Below are 13,403 nucleotides of genomic sequence, written 5' to 3'. Positions count from 1 at the left end.
TAACATTTAGTAAGTCTTCTTCCAAAGCCACTGTTGTCAGGTAGGCAATAGTTAAAAGGAATTGGACAACACAATATTGATTTATGTAGCAAAGCATGCACTTTTTCCTTGGAAAAATGTATGGGCATGAAGAGCTATACTTACATGTAGTAGTTCTGAATGCATGTCATGCAGATTCTTGGGTCGTCTAGAATTTAAAATGTGAAATCATGTAAATGATATTCAGAGTTAAAATCAAAGCACTAAAAAGCAGCATGGTTACACTGTTTTTATATTAAAATTTCTTAAATTAAAATCACTAGAGCCATAACTACAACGTTATTATCTCTGAATACCTATTTATAGTTTTTGGAGATATACTCTTCCACAAACAGGTCCTGGCCTGTATTTTTCAAGTGACTTGTAGTTTTTGAATCTCCAGCTAAAGGTACCTAGAAAGCGCTGAGCTCTTTGGAAATGCAGAGTTCCCATCTTCTGAAAAGCGGATTCTTCCAAGGAGTTCAGGTCAGGCAAAACAGACTCTTAAAATGACAACCCAAAGAAGTATCCAAATCTGTGGTTTCAGCCTATTTCTTTATTTGTAACAGAGAGAAATTATAAGCTTTCGGTACCTCTAATAGCCAGCTTTTCAAGAATATGACAGTAATCCTTTAGCCTTGAAAATCCTGAACTCCATGGACACACTTGTATATTATGATGAGGCAAGACTTTTGGTTAAATTTTCTCATCAGAAAGTTAATTTCTACATTCAAAAAATTTGGTGGATAAAAGTGTTATACCATTACTTAAAACTGTTACAATGATTGATTTGGCTTTATGCTCATGTGAAGGGAGGAATATTTTCTGTAACCTTCCATTATCTTATGTTAACTTTCCACATCCTTTACCTTGCTCAAGTATCCCAAAGGGAGCAGAATGGAAGGAAATAGAGCAACCTGGGCAAATATATTTATAAAATGTTATACGAAATGCCTTTAAATATTTTCGGTATTAATAGTACTCATCAGACAAAATTTTCATTGAATCTCTTTGGACTATGTCTACAATAAATTGCACTTTGCACATGCAAACTTATTAGACAACATGCACTTGGTTTTGCAAGTAGTTCTAGCAATTTATCAGGTGTAAGGTTTTTTCCAGAAATGTTGCAGATTTGTGAAAATATTCTCTTTAGATTATAAGCAGAAACAGCAATCACTTCATCTGGTATTTTTTGGACTAGATTTTGTTATGCTGAGACAGGAAATACTCTCAAAATACCTACACAGTTTCTATGAAAAGTCCTCCTTTATTCCTAGATAAAAGACATTTGGTTTGCCTAAGGCTTCTTTTCGAATGATTTCTGAAGCACTAATAAGATGTTTTTTAAAAGATGCTACCTCAGGCATTTATTTTCCAAATTGTTCTTTTCCTTCCAGTGTTTATGTATAGCATCGCCAGGGGACAGGCTGGCATTAGTCTGTGTAGAGTTAGTGCATCAGCACCCCAGCTACCTTTTGAAAATTATGCCGGTGTTGGCACCATTGGTAGTCCTTATGTTTTGCTGATGGAAAGAATAGAGTATGCATCAAAGGGACATTGTTAGAAAATTTCTGGGACCTTTAGTAGGTTTGCTGCCTAACTCTTCATATACATTCTGGCTTTTATGAAGAAAGGACTCTTTCCATTGTTGCCTGTGGGAGGTTTTGATGACATTTTTCTTTCTTAACTGCCCTCTCAGTTTTTGCCTGTAAAGGTGACTATCTGGCTAGTTCTATGTTAGACAGATCTCAGCTGTAATTACAAACAAAGACAAAATGTCTGCTTGTCCTCTGGGAAGAGATTAGAAAAATGAATTATTAAGTAAGTGAGTTGTTTAGGCAGAAGTTTAAAATATAGGTTATTTAAAGATTATTATATTTTTGTCCTGTGAGTTGGTTTAAGGTCTCGTAGAAAGTATCTGGGAATAAATGAGCAAACGTAGCTGGTTTAGATTGAGGATTTGGATATAAGTTGTAGAGAGGGTAAAAAACACACATATCAAACAGTACTTGCATGCTGCTGCTTACATACAAGTGTGGATAGAAATGCTAATAATAAAGGCTTATCAGAGGACCACAAACCTCATAAGAAAAGGTAATTTGCTCTTTTCACCTGGGAATCTCTTGAGTCTTCCTTCAAACTGAAGATCTTTGGAGGGGGAAGGGGAAATCTCTTGCTAATTTTGCAGAATGAAAACATGAAGAAATTGAAGCAGCAAGGTAAAATGGATGAAAATTTGATCTCTCTTAAATTTCCAGCTAAATGGAATCAAATTTTTCTTGACATTTTTGTGTGATCTTAGAACTGTTCACATGACAAAACAGCAGGCATAAAGTGGTGATGCAAGTCTAACAGTGGCAGGTATCAGGAACTTGTTTGCTTATTGCTGCTACCACAGCTGTACAAATATGCATGCTTCTTTCTTTTCTCCGATTCCACTATGTAGCTGGGGAAAAAACTGACAGAAGAACTTTTACAGTTTCTGATTTACTGTCCAAAGAACTTTCAAAATATAAAAGGATTGCAGGGGGTAAACATCTTGCATTTTGAATAGAAATAATGATCCTTCTGGAAACACCTGTCCCTTAAGAGATGTTTTCTCTGTCATCAAGAGTACATTTGGGTTACAGTGTCAGGGTTACAGTGTAACTTCTTGTTATGTCCCTTCTCTGGGTCAAGACTTTCCTGGAACCTCGTCAAGTATTTAAACTTGCAGTTTTGGGGCATGTGTGACTTAAGTACATTTGCCTGTTTGTCTACTATATCACATTGTTTATTAACCCCTACTAAATCGTTGCTCTTTCTCTTAAAGATATGCCCACTAAATGGAAGCTCTGCTGTCTTTCATATTTAGAGATTTATTTAAATTTAAACTGCTAAGGAATAATGAACTTAAATGAGAAAGGAACGCAAAGAGGGAAACCATCTGACAGCATGCAGAGAGAAAACTAAACATGCAATTATTCCTCTAGTAACAAACTAGTTATTTAATGCAAGGTATGTTTTCAAAATCTTGGAAAGCAGTTTTAAGATTGAACTAAACAGGGGATTTTATAGATCTTTACATTCAGCTTTGCAATGTCGACTCCTTTAAAATCTGCCACAATCAGTCCTTGGACTAGCAGTAACAAATGCCTGCTGGGCTGAAGTCAGTGTGTTCATCCTATATTCACTTAGACCTCACTTGCCCATGAAATAACTAGATCTCTGTGGCAAGAAGTTAATTGCTTGATATATCATGCTCCAGATGATTTCTTGTTATGAGAAATGCTAATATTTTATCTATACATTAGCTAGATTTTCTTTCCATTTGTATTCATTTCTACTGTGTTGATCCTATGCCACGTCTCTGAAGACGTCTCTGAAACTAATCTTGATAGTAATGGAAGCAGGATTCAACCAATTTTAAAATATAAAGCCTCAGACACAAAAGAAATCCACTGTGAATTTCTGGTTTTATTGCCGCTTTCTTAGATAAATAAGGATCATCTAGAGTTCATGGAAAAAGCCATTTGGTTTCTTTCCTTCTCTGTAATAAACTCATAGTCTTATTCCCTTCTCCCTCCCACCCTTCCCAAGCACAATATGTTTGGAGTGGAGCTATGTTTTAATGCAGAAGAGGTATGTGCGAAGATTAGCTATCTAAGGGCTAAAGGTTTTTGCTTTCAATTGAAAACCTCTGATCTGAAATGGATTAGTTTTTTTTTTTTTTTCTATTCCAGAGGGGAGGTATGGGCATCAACGTTTGTTACAGGCATAACGCTGCTGTTGGGCTGGAAGAGTATTTTTGTTTAAATATGTAAAGGAAAACTGCAAGTGATTTTTTTAGTATTACCTTATGGGCTTAATGAAATATTTCCTAAGTAAGTTCATCCATATTAAAAATGAGCTCTAGAGTATTTTGGAGACGCCTGTTACTGTTTCACTCTATATCTGTGTCGTCACAGTATTTAGACGGATCCTAATTTTGGAAACTTTACAGCATTAGCCCATTGTACTATTGAGCAGCACTTACTCGAAGAATGCCAGCAAATTAGACCCAGATCTTCCAATGACTCATACGCATGCTTAACTTTATCTACTGTATACAATAAAGCTGGGAGTTGAAGTTAAGTGCATGGGTACATTTTGAAGGATCTGTATTCAGACTGTAACTTATTTTAGCTTCCTGTTTTGTTTATTTTTTTAAGTTAAATTTCTTGAAGTGTTTATTGGCTTAGCTGTGAGCTTAGAATGTGCTGAATGCTCTCAACAGTTCTTGCATTCAGAAGTTGAAGATATACAATTCCTGGGACTGAATGCTTGGTTTACCTTTCTTTTTGAGTTTAATTAAATATAATGACTGAAAATGATTTTATATTACACTGCAGTTTTGCTTTAAGATCCAAATGCAGTAATTGCTTAATTTCAACAGTAACTGCTAGATTTTATTTGCCTTTTACATTCCCCTGATCAATAACATATAACAATGTAAAAGAAGTACTATAAACTGTAATATATCACCGACAAGTGTAATTACATATTTTAACTACCTTAGACCATTTCTACTTTAGTTTTATGGCTTCTCAATTAAAATAACTGTAATATAGACTCCAGTCATAATGGGATTTTTGACTAGACATGGGTCTAAATGAAAACTCAGCTTACAGTAGGCCTTAAAAATGAAGGAAACTTCTGTTCTGGATCCAACAGCTGTGGTTTGGATTTTCTGGTTTGTGGAAAAGATATTTGTTTGTCTATCTTACTTTTTGCTGCCTTTTCACGTCTTCCTTTTGGATTTAGTCAATAAATCTGCTTTATGTTCTTTCTTCTGAATTCTAACATTGTAATTTGTTTTGACAGCCAGATTACCAGGAAGTGGGGGTAAGAAGAGAATGGGAATTTTAAGCGAGGGGGAAGCTGGAGTCTGTTTACATTTTTTAATTTTTTAAATTAGATTTTAAAGGTGGAAAACTGGCATCAGTATTTGCTTTGGCCAGAAACGGTAAATTGGGTTCAGTCGGTATATTCAACGAATTAAAAATATTTTTAAGGCAAAGAAGAAAAAATACTTTTAATCTTTCTTTGAAAAATATATTTTTTATTAAACTTACCTACCTTAAATTTTTTGTAAAGATTTTGTTTTAAATTACAGTTACCTTTAATTAGATAACAGCAAAAAATGTTTTGAGTGTTTTTCTCACTCTACAGTCACTTAACGGAAAAATTCACACAGCTCTAATCTCATTGCTACATTGCTATAAAACAGGAATAAAGTCACTTGCTGCTACTGTATTTCATTAACAAAATAAAAGGAAATAATAGCCATATTTTCCTGTTCAAATAAGGATTTTAATGTAGTGTAGTTGGGAGTAATGAAGTGTAGATAAGATGACAGGAAATCAGAGTTTATTGTCGTAAAATGCATCCTGTTAATAATGCCACGGTTTGGATGACTGAGGGGAAAGACCAATAAATAGACTCCTCTTTTTCTGAAGAGCTGAAGTTCTGGGAGAGATTTGACTAAGAGAAAGTGATGGGACTGGGAAACTTTAAGGAACTGAAAAATGAAAAAACTAATTTGAAAAATAGGAATCGAGTCAGAGCTCTCTAGTCTCTCACCAGTCATACTGGACTGGTGCTGTGGTGAGATTTGCACTGCAAGTGAAGGTCCAAAAGGTGATCTCAGCCAGGGAAGTTGTTGCTTATGGGGCTGCAGAGAAGAATTGATGGTTCATTTTTAGTCCTATTAAGGCAAAGGCTAAGGGTAGTTCAGTAGGAGCAAAATGAAGACAGCAGCTGTCATATCCAATGGTTAAGCAAGGTTGTTCAGAAACCTACCTGAAGTTTATTTGTCTTAAAGTCTGTCACTTGGATGATATGTTATTTTTTGTTTTTACTCTGCTAGCTATTTTTTCCACATATCAGAATTCGAATGTAATGATTTCAAGCAGCGTGAAAGCCACATATCAAAACTGAGCTTTCGATGCGTTCAGGTGCATTTTCTGAACACACTTGCCACACTGAGATGATCACTTATGCTTGAACAGTTTCTTGCCACACAGTTAGTTCCCCTGAATAAACAGCATTACGCAGAGACTGCTCTCCTACAAGCAAGGATGCAGACTGTGGCTGCAGCATCCTAACTCTACATCACAGAAGTTAGAGCAAGTTTTATCACTAATTTCAACAGCTGGACTCCATTGACCTCCTGTTAACAGAAAATGTGTTTGCAGGCAGGAGTCATATGGGAAATGTCCCCTTTGTACGGGTCTTGCATCCAAGATTACTCCAGTCAGTAAGTGATTCCATAAAAAACAACTCCTTTTCTGAAAGACCAAGACCCAAAGCTTTGACCTAGGATAAACCCAAAGAGTTGAAACAACTATAGTTTGAGGTAGAGTTGCTTGAATTGGTTAGATCTTGGCTAATTTAATACGCTTATTTGATGGGGATTCCAGCAAAATGATTCAGCAACAAGCATTTCTTTACTGCTCCAATTCAGGAAGCTTCTGAACTGCAGATTGCTGAAGGAGTAGCAATGCATGCTTTATGTGCCCTTGTAATTTTAGGACTACATTTGTTGTTTGGCCAGTGGATACTGAGCTAGAAGAGCCTTTGGCATGACCCAGTGTTTGTGTTTTATGCTCTTATTTCTATAGAGAGCTCTGAAGTAAAGCGTGAAGTACTTATGCCTTGTAAAGCCAAACAGATTACAAACATGTTACAAAAATGTAGAAACATCATCTTAACCTCAGGCTAATGAGATGCTCAAGAGAATTTACAGGTCCCAGAAGACTAAGTTTTGAGCTTTTGATACTCAGAAATCCCAATTCTGCTTTTCAACTCACTACTCATCTGAAGTAATTCAGCAATCTTATTCAAGCAATTCAGAGCAGAATTTGTCAAAGCTCCCGGAAGCCAAGCCTGAACATTGCTCTTCCTATTTACAGAGGAATCACCGGTGCAAGTATCAAGGTGAAGAAACCAGGGAACTATATGTCTGTGTTTGCAGAACTCATGGTTCAATCTAACGTTTAAATGAATTCCACTGACTTGCCCCTAGCCTCGATTTTGCCTGAGAAGCAATTTTCTTTCTCAGAGAAATAAAACTTTCAAAGACAGTGTTTTCTTTAATAAGTACATTTTACTTTTTTTTAATGTAAGGAAACTTTCTTTGACCTATACTTTTGGAAAGATAACATTCTTTAATGTAATGTTCTACTGTACATTAAATGCTGGTGCTGAAAATCAAAAAAAAATCCTGCTCCAAATTGGGCTGGGCATTCTTTTTGCATGGATTGCATATTCTCACTCCAAAAGGCTGTGGAAATGAGTCCTATTATCTGCAAATCTTAAACCCATCCTGCAAGATTAACCTCTTGAGGAAGATTTACTCTGAGATAAAACAGGATCCTTATCATAATTTTCTCTGATATTTTGAAAGCCAAGGTCTATTCATCATCAGGGACGGCTTGAAGAAATGAAGTTTTCCTTTGTGTTTCTTAGGTTGCTATGGGAACTAGATCACTTTTCACTCGTTAATCATGAGCACAACGGCCAGAATCCCAAACTGTACCTTTGAGCTTGAGTTTTTGTTCACGGTGCTGCCCTTAACTACCTCATGGGTTCTTTAAATCTTCTCCAAACACCTTCCCTCTCACTCCTACCACCATATAGACCGTAACCCCTGCCTCCCCCAACACACACTTTGTATAGGGGATCTTGTGGAGTATTTGCATGTTATTCAGCCTCACTTTCTGCCTTTGCATCTGTATATTTGTTCTCTTTGTCACCTGGATTAAATTAAACTGTTAGATTCTGGATGACCTGTGAGATTTGCTCAGCTTGAGCTTTACTTCACTAGAGTTAAGAGACACATAGGTCCTAAATACCTAATCTGTAGGCTTTTATTCTCAGGGATACTGCTCCTCAGAGTTTCTCAGTGTTCATCCTTTTTGTAAGGTATCTTTGACTGAGAAAAGTGCAATGGCTTTTTTGAACATTTTTCGCTCTGCACCCTCACTGAGGAGCACTTTATTCTCAGTGTTAGTCTTTGAAAATAGTCCTGACGGAAAGATTGCAAGACCTACGTTGTGCTGCTCTCTGCAGAACCCTCGATGGGTTAACAGGTGGTTGGACGGACGGTATTTCGCTCTGAGTAGATGAGGTAATATCTGGAAAGCCTGTTAGAAATACTCATATTGCAACATGTCTTACGTTTCCAAGTTGGCTGAGGTGGGTGGAAGTGAATCAGCAAGTAAGTGGGTAGGAACTGGGTCAGGAATATGGGGCTTTGTTTTAGAGGACACTGGCAGAAAGGCACACAGATTTGAGTAGTGGCCTGAGAGGCACTGCCTCCTGAGAGGAAGAATTATCCTGTTGATTCTTATGAATTTCTCAGTGACCACCTGGGCTTGGTGGACTACAAATATCTAACACCTCCATGTACTAGGTGCTCATATTTAACACTACTGGTTAATGACATGGCAGTTCTGCCTGTGAAGTGTACATGTGCAGGTCTGTACATAGTGCATATCAGAGAAGTTTATGACACTTGTTACCTGCACCAGTACTCAGATTTTATGTGTTCATTTTGCAGGTGCAGAAGGGCAAATACAATTTGTATTATTAGAGAGGTGAAGCTAATCGAGAAGCCACTCAGATCCATGTGCTATAATTTTAGGCACGGCAAATTACAGCTACCATTGTTATGTTCTGGCATTGTATTAGCTCTGGCATTCTTTTAAAATAATTTAATAAAATGGCTGAAGTTCTGCGTTTACCTCAGCGCATTTCTCTTATCCTCAAAGGGCTTATAGCTGCATGCTTTCTAAAGAGTTAAGTTTACCTCCGAAGAAAGTTTCTGAGGCTCATTATGGTTTTAAGAGACTTGAGAAAGTATGAGTGACATTCTGAAGTGAGATCTAATTGTGGGAGTGAATGAACTCACATTGAAGGGTAGAATGTGGCTGCTGCAACAGCACAAAGAAATCCTCCTAAACTGCATTGCTTCAGCACAATTTTTCCTTTCAGAACCTGCCTCTGTTGAGGAAAAGTTGCAATGTTTTGGATTTAATTTTATAGCCTTCATAGCGTCTCCTGGTGACCACCAGAAGACAAGGCATTAAAATTTAGTCATGGCTTTATGGCCCTAGGTGATGAAAACCTGCAGTTCCTATGGATCTATTTGCATTAGGAGGAGCAATAACTCATTATTGCTCAAGGAAGAAGGCTCAAAGTGTCCCAAAGTGGGTATTCAGACCAGAGGCACCAAAGTCAGAAACATAATCTTGGAAGTGTGACTTGAAATTTATTTAGCATGCTTTCTGAGAGGCTTTGTCGGTCCAGTTTTTGTGTTGCTTAGGAATATATTTGAAAAGAAGGTGTAAGATTAAACCTACCTACTCGAAATCACCCTTATGTCTCGATTTGTCTTCACCCTCCCTTTCAAATTTCGGATTCAAGAGGTCACAGGATGCCATATGCTTGAGCATACCAAGTGGCTTAGTATGGCAGCAAGCACAGCCAGGTACTTCTGAGAGCCTATGGGCAGGTGAAGGCAGGGAGGCGAACCCTGCTGTGCATAGCCATGACTTAACATAGGACAGACAAAGCTACGGGCCCTTCAGGAAGCAGTGTGTTCTAATGCAAATTTCTTGTTCTGTATTCCAGTACTTTGGAGTGCATGAAGACAGAATTTTGTTTGTAAGTGCTAAAGACTTTTTATTTCCTTAAAATATGGGCAGCCCTCGGAATTCATGAAGCGAACAAAAATAAATGTGTCATCTGTATTTGAACCATAAAGACTATACCATAAAGACTAACCTTGATTAAGTCTTTCTAACTGTCTCTGTCTTTACTGATAGACCTGGTCTAACTTCTACATTGCCTCACTGTAGCCCTGCAACCAAGCAGGGTCCAGACTTGGAGGAAAATAGATGGATTTCACTGTGTTCCCTGAGGAACCCAGGAAGTACTACAAACACTGGCAGCCCTTCACCTCAGCATCCCCACTGCTGGTGGGGTCCCCTAGCGCTCTCCTTACTTCTACATGTGAGGGTGGGTTTTACCTTCTTTGAAATGTCTGTGTGTGACGTAAAGTATCAAACTGATATAAATGTATAATAGCTGCATCTTAATCGACCGATAAGGTCAGTACTGATCAAGAAAAGACATTTCTTGCCCATCCAGCCTCCATTACTTGCTCCATTACAAAATAGAGTAGATCTTACTCATTTTCTTGGCTGTACAAAGCTAGACAACGTTGCCCAAGACCAAAGGCAGCACTTTAATCTGTCCTCTGGTGCTCTGTGAAAGAAACTTTTGGCCAGAAATTACTAGCCCTTCAGGCTACCAGGATAACAGTCAGTTCAGTTATCTTAATTAGCATTTAAATCCCTCCTTAAAACCAGATCGGTCTCTACAAAACAGAAAAAAATATCAATTAACCTTTGTAATTTGTGGACGGTAAGAGAACCATTGGCATTTTGTTGCTCACAGTTTAAAATGTAACAGTACTGAGGTCTCATATTCATTTTTTATTTCATACAGTTTCTATAATTCATCTTGCATGACCGAACATCCAGCATAAACTGAAGAAGATAATTATTCTCAGCTCTTAGTGTTTATCAAAGGATTTCAAAGTACTTCAGCAAGCAGCAGGTGCCTGATGACTTTATATAATGTATGGTTTAGAGTCTTCTGCAAATCCACAAGTGTACAGTAAACATATTTATATTTGTATATTAACAACTACTTTTCAGCGTCGTGAGAACTATATAATTTTGATTCCAGTTGCTGTGATTATTACATTTTCCTTCTTGCTTTTTTGTTTTTTGTTTTTAATGTTGTGTTCCCCAGAGCTTTCTGCTGTACTTCTAATAGAAATGTTCATAGTGCTAAAATGCCTGTCCTGCTCCTGTTCTACAGTTTTCACTCAGATTAAATTCCTCAGTGGTGCTGAAAGGAAGATAAGCCAAAGTGAGACTGCAAAATCATGCAGCCTTCGCTTAATTTTAGAAAGAAAGTATGTAGCAGGCCATAAAGATGCAAAACTAAATGTGTCATATTCCATATTTTCTCACCTTCAAATTTTACTATTTTTAATTATTTTTGTGGAAAAGTGATTTCTTTACAGCTTTCAAAATAATGCATTTTTCTCTGCTAAAAGGCAGATAGTAAAGCTATTTTTTCCGCAGAATTCTCTAACTATATCGGTTTTCTGATAAGACATGAGAAACCTGTTTCTGTGCTCATCTTATCTATGAATTAAGTTATTGATATGCCAGAAATCGCATTGACTATTAGGAGCAGAAAACAGCAAGCAAACAGCATCCTCTATGTGCGTCATTTGAAGTTTGAAGTTTATAGGTTATTTCAGAAACACAAGGTAGTTTGCAAAATCTGCTTGGGGTCTTGCTTTTATCCCACTGTTGTCCTTCTGTTCCAAACAGAGCTAGCATTAAACCAACCTGTATAAGCTCTCAATGTTAGATGCATCAGCATCTCCAGACGGTTTCCTTAGTAATATGCCCCTTACCAATCTCTAGCTTCTTAACACTTCTGACTTTACGCTGCAGTGAGAGTTAAATTCAGCCTTTGTTTTATTTGCACTCATGTTATTGATCTTTGAAGCCTTTGAAAAGCCTATTTTAAATCAGAACTTTGAGAGTAAGAACCTGGGCGTAAATTTGGAGTGAATACAGCTGATTGATATTTAGGAGATGAGTGATCTACTGAGATTAGAGGCAAATGAGTACAGCCCCTTTTTCTTTATGCTAGCTGTCCATGAAGAGCCTTGCAGTCTCCTTATATACGAAGAAAACCAGCCTCTGAGTTACTTGCAATGACTACTTTTTGAGAGGACTTGCTATTCTTTGTTCACATTCATTTGAACTTCTGATTCAAACTAAGGGTTTGCAATGAACAGTTGCAGAGCAGATATAAAGAATTTTAAGTCACTGTGCGGTTGTGAAGAGCATCTAAAAAATTACCATAGACTACCTGACAGAGGTGTCACTTTACTAAAGATTGGTGTTAAAACAGATTCTCTTTCTTTACTTTTTGTCTTCTTTTTTCTCCCCACAGCCAAGGAGACAGCTGACATGAAGCTGGATATCGCACCATGCAAAAAGTCCCTAGTATGGACCACAGAATAGTTGCAATCATATTAAAACTTGATCCCTCCAGCTGTTCATGCAGCAATATAGAAAGCCATAGGTATAGTCATAGAGGCAAGGATTAGGCTTGATTGCATTTACACTGAGTGGCTGAATAAACTGAGTTGTAAGGAGGTTTATGGTATGATATAATACAACTGGAAAAAGGCAAGAAAGTAGTATATGACAGAAACCCTTAGGTAAATTTGGTATATGTGAGCATGGCACTCACATAAAGGCAAGTATCAAAGTGGTTGTGACTTTTTTTTTTCTCATGGGATGCTTGCAGGGTTTTCTTTCCCAGTATTGACCCTTATTGGGATAGCAACATTTAGTCTCCTGGTACTGACTCTAGCAGGTCTATCATACCCCAAAACACATTAGGTAGCACCTGGCAGAAACCAAAGGGCTCGGTATGGAGTTCTCTCTCTGTGCAAATCTGTCTGAATTTGGGGCCAAGAGACAGGTGGTCCTGGTTGTCTCCACTTTCAGCACCTTCAAAAATGACCTTTTGAAATATATCTTGTTCCTCAGTCTTGAGCTACTTACCAGTTGTACTCCTGTCTGTGTAGCCACAGGAAATAGTTTTCTTAATGCAAACACAGGGGCCGCAATGACTTGCAATGTCATTTGAACATTTGAAAGCCCCTCTGAAGGTGAACCGTTGTGATCAAAAGCAGCTTCTGAGAGCTAACAAGCTGTGCTAGATTGCATCCACTTACATTTATGCAGTATGGATTTGAGGAACTGAGTTCAACAAGTTAAATGGTGTTTATCTGAGGACAACAGCATCATATTATGCTTTGTACTAGCATCATATTTTGCTGAGAAAGAACATTATTTTTAATCTTGCATGAAAAATGAATCAATGTTTTAGCATTTTTTATGGCTATAGAATTGTTATTTGAGTGACTTGCTCTGGAATGAAATTTAAGTTCTCATATCTGCTCCTTCAAAGAAAAAAGTACAATCTGATAATCTGTTTGGGGGCCTGTAAGTTTTGAACGTCTATGAAAAAGCTCTGGATCTGATAGTAGCTTCAGAAAGTCATTAAACCTCTCAACCTTAGTGTGGTATTCAAGCAGGAAAAAGGGCTGCAAAGATTAACAACTAAATGAATACAAAAGCTTATTCTTATTCATGCTGGTACTAGAATTCAGAATTGGTGTTCAAGAATAAATACACTGGGAAAAATGCAACTTGCCTGGAGAGAGAATGCAGCATTCAATGATTGCTCAGTAG

The 13,403-nt window shown here is 37.4% G+C and overlaps 1 protein-coding gene across 1 annotated transcript in view; it reads right to left on the bottom strand.

Moving 5' to 3' along the window:
* PCSK5 (proprotein convertase subtilisin/kexin type 5) overlaps positions 1-13,403 on the bottom strand; it is a 250,946-nt gene that overhangs the window by 28,765 nt on the left and 208,778 nt on the right. The window contains exon 25 of the mRNA XM_068927337.1: positions 145-187. Coding sequence (XP_068783438.1) covers positions 145-187 — 43 coding nt within the window. The remainder of the gene's footprint in view (positions 1-144; positions 188-13,403) is intronic.

Source organism: Struthio camelus, chromosome Z (assembly GCF_040807025.1).
Source record: "Struthio camelus isolate bStrCam1 chromosome Z, bStrCam1.hap1, whole genome shotgun sequence".
In the NCBI taxonomy this organism is placed as follows: Eukaryota; Metazoa; Chordata; class Aves; order Struthioniformes; family Struthionidae; genus Struthio; species Struthio camelus.
The sequence above is the reverse complement of the archived record's forward strand: the minus strand, read 5'-3'. Positions and strand labels throughout refer to the sequence as shown.